The sequence below is a fragment of the Eutrigla gurnardus genome, assembly GCF_963514095.1.
Source record: "Eutrigla gurnardus genome assembly, chromosome: 19".
NCBI lineage: Eukaryota > Metazoa > Chordata > Actinopteri > Perciformes > Triglidae > Eutrigla > Eutrigla gurnardus.
Window position 1 is genome coordinate 6917750 of NC_139930.1, and position 6410 is coordinate 6924159.

The 6410-nt window shown below is 42.8% G+C and overlaps 1 protein-coding gene across 1 annotated transcript; it reads right to left on the minus strand.

The window, feature by feature from the left end:
• Positions 1-1548: 1548 nt before the first annotated feature.
• ppp1r3c2a (protein phosphatase 1 regulatory subunit 3C2, duplicate a) lies at positions 1549-3578 on the minus strand. Its single transcript, XM_084034967.1, has 3 exons — positions 3469-3578; positions 3307-3379; positions 1549-3163 (listed from the first exon to the last, which is right to left on the minus strand). Exons 2-3 carry the CDS (start codon positions 3318-3320, stop codon positions 2098-2100), a joined length of 1080 nt encoding a protein of 359 aa, XP_083891093.1. The 5' UTR covers positions 3321-3379; positions 3469-3578; the 3' UTR covers positions 1549-2097.
• Between the last annotated feature and the right edge of the window lie 2832 nt (positions 3579-6410).

Consider the following 6410-nt stretch of genomic DNA (forward strand, 5'->3'; position numbering starts at 1 on the left):
TCGCAGAATAGCGCAATCCTGAAACAAACATATCAATAAAGAAAATAATGAGATGGACCCCGGTCAAAGGTGTGTTGCCCATATTTGTATGTAAGAACCTCCTTATTGTGCTTCTTGAAACAGCCACACCACTCTTTTGCAGAGAAGCCTGTATTTCAGCTGAAGCTGCTTGTGGGACCGCGGCTTAGTATCATCAGAACCACTCATTTCCACTTCTTTATCAGTTTGAACACTACTGATAGGCACTTTGAAATCTTTGGATATCTTTTTATGTCCGTCTTCTGATTACTAAACTTCAACTACCTTTTGTCGCAGGTCCTTTGATGGTTCTTTTGCTTTCCCCGTGGCTCAGGATCCAGCAAAGTCAGTGCTGGATGAAATGTGTAGGGGTCTCTCAATATTTATACACAGACTGGAATTACAATCAAACAACTCACAGGTATGGAAACTTACCCTGAATAGACATTTACACCTGTGTGTGTCGACCTGTGTGTATATCATCAGGCCAAACATTCAGGGCTAAGGAAACTTTTGATCAGGGCCATTTGGGTGATTTCAATTATCTTTACGATTTCAAAAGGGCACACACAAATATGTGATAATAAATGGCTTCATGTGACTACTATCCCTAAATGTATATTTTTAAATTCATCATCAGCCATATTGTCCAACAAATGGCTAATACTTTACAAATTCTACCAGGGTATGTAAACATATGAGCAGAACTGTATCTGCTTTTAGAACATTGAAGCATGAAAACAAGTGGTGACCTGAAATACAAGTATGCACCAGAACTGAAGCAGAACAGTTGAATCCCGCATCATAGGATGAGATTATGGGCTCTGTTTAACTGTTTTATTCTTTGGATGTCAAGCAGGGACACCTGACACCAACCAAACACTGTTTAGCCTCATGAATAAATAAGTAGTTGGAGCTACAAGGTGTATCCACTTGTGACATTCCTGTTGATGTGACTGTCCTGGCAGCACACCAGCCTGCAACAACAGAAAGCAAAAGACCAAAAAAGCAAGTCTGACAACTAACAAGACAACACAATATCTCGGCTGTTGACTCCACCCTTTGCATGTGAACACAGGCCCGATCATTATCCATTACACAGAGTCAAACCTGGCACCGATGCTGCCATGGTTACTTGCTGTGTGCCTTATAGCAAACAGTGCACTTTTGCGGCAGGTTGGGGAGTGTCTGGATCTGCCAGTCCGCTGACTTAACCCGTCTGGTATGCATGATACAACAACATGAAAAGACACACCGGAAATCTGAGCCTCAGCTCAGACAAATGATGTCTGTGGGAAATGGCATCATGAGCATTTGTTCATTTGGAGAAAATGGGTTATAAGCTGTAAGCTGAAAAGGTTCTCACAATAGATGTAATCTATCTTAGTGTACTGAGGCGTGTGCTTTGACAAACATGGGTCTCAGGTTTTTTCCTCCAGGCTCCCCCTGTGTCTGAATCAGGGCTAATGTGTCATGTTTTACAGCAGGGATCAAAGGCTGCCACAAAAAAACGGGAGACCAGACAAAAAGTAATAAATAGACATTTATTTATCATATTTAACCAAAAGAACCAAACACATGTGGCAGGTCAGTGAACAGAAATGTATGCATGTGGGAAGGTGTCTAAATCACACAGCAGCAGCCGCGTAACAGAGGAGGGAGAGGGCCATGTTCCTGTGATGAGCTTTTAAACCTGGGGCCACAACCAGGCGCAGGTGTAGCTCATCAGCTGTTAATGTCCTCCAACACAAGGACAAGTTACACAGACCCCTACTAAATGTTACATTGCACACACACACACCAACATTTTAAACTATGAGCTGCATTTCTAAAAAGGCATGTGTGTGTAAAATGATGAAGATTTAACGACTGCAGAGGGAAGGAGTTCCTTTGAAAAATGGATTTAATCGGGACATTGGCACGGCATGTTTTATTCACATTCCAGCAGAGGAGAGCTCAGGTCGGTGAGCTGCTTTTGAACAGCAGGTTTCACACCATCCAGAAATTCCATAAAGCCCATAAATCCCTAAAAGCCCCAACTCTTACTTAAATATTTGCGCATTCAGACAGTCACGTTATTTACATTATTATTCTCGTGGCTCTGCCGAGAGTAGGTGGGCCACTTTCACCGGCCTTCCTGGTTGAACACAGGCTCTTCCACTCTGCTGTGACTCTGCTGGTTAAACTCCTTTGAGGAGACTGTGGCTCGGCAGAGTTCTGCACGCCCACGGACGCGTGGGAAGCCCATGACTGGGGCCGATATTGTGAAAGCATGGGGTAACAACGTTGAGCGTCGCTTTGGTGACCATTCGATCCCTCTTTTTCCACACACACCCGGTAATTCTGCCCCCTGTTGTCATCCCAGAGTGGCGTGGCTCCGGGTCCCGGCCTGAAGGACACGCGGAACTCCACCCGGTCCTTTAGATCTATGTTCTTTGGCAAGCTCAAGTCGAAGGCAAAAACGTCCATTTCCGAACTTCCGATGCGCTGCTGCTGGAGGAATGTGCAGGGAATGTCATGGTGGCTCTGCCAAGAGTCAAAGGTCACCCTCACATGCACGGCCTTGTCAATGCTGACGTGCGAAACGCACACTTTGCCCCTCAGGGAGTGCTCCGACAGTTTGCAGCTCTCCAGCTGGACGCCCGTGTCTCGCAGGTGTGCGAGGAAGGCTTTAGGGTCGAGCATCGGCTGAGGGAAACCCAGCCGCAACTTGTAGTGCTGCAGTTTGTTGGAGGGCAACTGTTGGCCTTGCAGTATGGAGAGGGAGGGCGTCATCGCCGGTGGAGAGGAAACGTAAGAGGGCTCGGGGATATATAGGCGCACGGCAGTGAGTGCCAATCCCTTTGCATCTGCAAAGACCACGTGCTTCTTGTTCAGACCGCCGCTGTCCCGGCGGAAACAGCTCCGGGGCTCTGAGGCCGCCGGGGTGGAGGGCAGCGACGAGGATGGAGAGGAGGAGGCACGTGGAGAGTGAAGGCTGGTCCTCGCCAGGCAGTCAGCCGGATGATAGCGACGCGGTGCCGGTTTCTGGTTGGACATGGACAGCAGCTGATAAAGGGGTTGACGCTGGCTGAGGCTCAGACACACGGCAAGGTCAACGGGCATGGCGGCCGGCTGGGAGTGACTCCCGAGGGCATGGAGAACTCTGAGGAGGAAGACAGGACCCGATGAAAATGACACCTATTGTTACGAGGAGGTTGCTGCTCACACATGCTCTAACACCTGCATGATGTGATGACCAGAAGCACAGTGCATTTGCAGTAAAAGGAGCTTGGTGAAGCAGCTTACCTTGTACAATTCATTTTCAGACTCTAGATGTTAAACTGAGGGTGTCGTATTCGCCAGAGGGCTGCAGGAAATTCTGAAACATCAGAAGCAGAAATCAGGTTTAATGGCTTTAACTTTTCACTGAATTAAACGATACAAATACAAACACAAAAATATACTTACAGGCTGGAAACCACCATGTAATTCACCACATCAATGACACGAGATAAAAGAAACAGAGCATGGATGTTCTGCTCTCTCCGGAGCTTATGTGTGCAGTTTAGGAACGAGGCTGAACCATCTATGACACCACATTTGCATGTGGGGGGAGTCTAGCCAATGAAGTGGAGCTCCTCTGTTTAGGTCCCGCCCCCAAAAGAAATAGAAACAGAGCTTTTTCGCCTTCCACGAAACAGCTCTGTTTCTATTTCATAGAAATCTGCTGTCAAGTTTTGGGCAAATATAAACTTTTATATTTTTCTAAAACCAAAATAAATATTAAAGTAGAAACTACGGACACATTTGTGTCATTTTTGGGACATGCGTTTATACACATTTTGGCCAAAGCCTCTTGAAATGAAATGAAAAACAGAAAAACAGAAAAACAGTGCTTTTCAAATTACAAGCGATCCTTCCATTTTTCCATTAACTTTTCCATTAAAAATGTGGAATGGGGAAGTTGAAGTGAAATGCTTAAGAGATGGACCTCAAGAAAAAATGTTAATGAATAAAAAGAAATGCACAATGCAACATTAAGCTTTGGTGCTGCTGAAGGAGAGAATGCCATTTCTGTTCATGGTTAAGTAAAACAGTATTGATCATCAATGATGGTACATTTTCATCAATATAGTCAAATTTGGAAAAGGTCTCCACCTTATTACATTTGACCAGTTTCTCTAGTGGCGGTAATAATCTTCTCACCAAACTCTCAGCACAAAAGCTAATAATATTATATTAAAAGTGACATTTTGGATTAAATGAGTGTACTTCCCAAGTGTAAACGCATTAAAGCAGATGAAAGATACACTTGTAAGACACATGTCTTATAATAGTGATTGTTTTTATTAAAGACATTGTTGGTATGGTGTAAAGAGATGACATAATTATGATATGAACCTCACAGTTCTTGTGATTGCAGTATGTTGGTTATTATCATGTGTTAGCCAGGCATAGTTTCTACCAGCCCATCTTTGTTCTTTCATTTGTTGTCTTTGTATTTGGTTGTGTGCGTGTGTGTGCATGAGTGTGTCTGTCTATTAATGGCTAATCTTGCGTTCTCATCTTTTTCTCTGCTAATTTATGACTGCATAACACTGAGCTCTCATTCTTGCAGTAAGTTACACTTTTATTGGCCGTTTTAAACTGTCATTGATTGGTGACTCACTACTCTTAACTGGCCAGCAGGGACATCATGTGATCAACAACTGCATCAGTTTGGACTATTGTTTTTCTGCTATGTTAGAAAATTGTATGTTTGCGTGTGTGTACGTACCTACTGGACTTTCAAGAAACTGTAATGTAAACTTGTCAAACGAACACAGGACTTTTACCCAGTAGACCTCTGTTTGTGTCCTCTAATGTATACCCTCCTGCAGCATTACATGATGGTAAGAGCATGTGACGTGGTTTCAAGTGCGCAAGCGTCTTGTCAGGATGGATGAGTCAAACAAACAAAGGACTTTCATCCAGGAGACCAGTGTTTATGTCCCGAACAGAAAAAAGTTGTCTCTTGAGTCGCTACTCACACGAGTCGCTAGTCAGTCAAGTAAAACGACAACCACATGTTTTTGCCAAACATTTGACTTTCTGTGAACACTAATGTTTCAACGTTTGCAACATGCAAATGGTGCAAGCGTAATTTTAAGTTACGTAATTATAAGTTACGTGATTTTAAGTTATGTGGTTTTAAGTTACGTAATTTTTAATTGTGAGGAGAGAAATTGTGATTTGTATTTACTTCATCACGTCATGCATCAAAAACAGGTGAATACATTAATTGCTGAAACAGAATTGCTCATGTTAAGACCAGTCTGGGAGTTTGCACCTGAGGAACAGAACATTCCAATTTCGTAACATGGAACAAAGTTCAGTGGGTGATTGAGAAAAGACTGTCTAGGCGTTGCCGAAAGCTTCTTTTATCAGAAACTGGTTCATTCACGACAACATTTCCTGAATCAAAAGACATTTAGCTCTTCTAATGTTTGGGCTTCTGTATAGGAACAGGGATCCACCCTGTTCTTGGCTGTTGCCTGCCGCCTGTTTAAACTATCAATCTTTCTTTTAAAGCATTACTTCAAGATGTTCTGTTTGAGCAACACCTTTAATCATTATAACAATCAAGAGTGACCTTAAACTATAATATTGATTTCACTACCACATGTTATCTTTATATCTATTCACCTTTGCAAAATCGCAAATCTATAGCAAATGTTGTTGTGTGTTTTTGTCAAATTCCCTGAGAGCAGATAGCACTTTTAGCAGATGTTGACAGGTTGGGTGAGGTCACAGAACAGCAGTGAGTAAGGCTGCACACCTTCCACTGCAGTCTCACTTTATTGGTCTGTCATTCTTACAGCACCTGGTTAAACATGCCATTCGGCCTCTGATGTCTACACACTTGCATAACGTAAGCATGTTGTTACGCCTGTCTTTACGTGATGGTAATGAGATTAGCGATATTGTTTATTCCTGCTCGCATGCTCTCGGGAGGCGTGGATAAACTGTCGAGGGGGTATTCCGCACGCTCAATAACACAGTTGTTGAAGGGACAAATCATGATGAAGTGTCTGCTAATGAATCCTATAACACACACCTTGTTGGAGATAATCTGACAACTGAAACATAAAGAGAAAAAGAAAAAAGGGCATCCATGTCGGTTTATTAAAATGTTTTATTTAAACATGTTAGAAGAAAAAGTTACCTGCTCGTTTGTTTTCTAAAGGTTTTTTATTTGTTGTGTCTGGCTTATGAATAAATAAGAATAATAAAAGTATGAATTATATTTGCCTTTATATTTACGTCTCTACAAAGTGCTTTATTTCCCCTTTGTTTATAAGGGCTCATTTCAGACTGAGCTCTTAGAAGAAGAGCTCTCTCACTGGCTCCCTCTTCATTTTGCTACACCA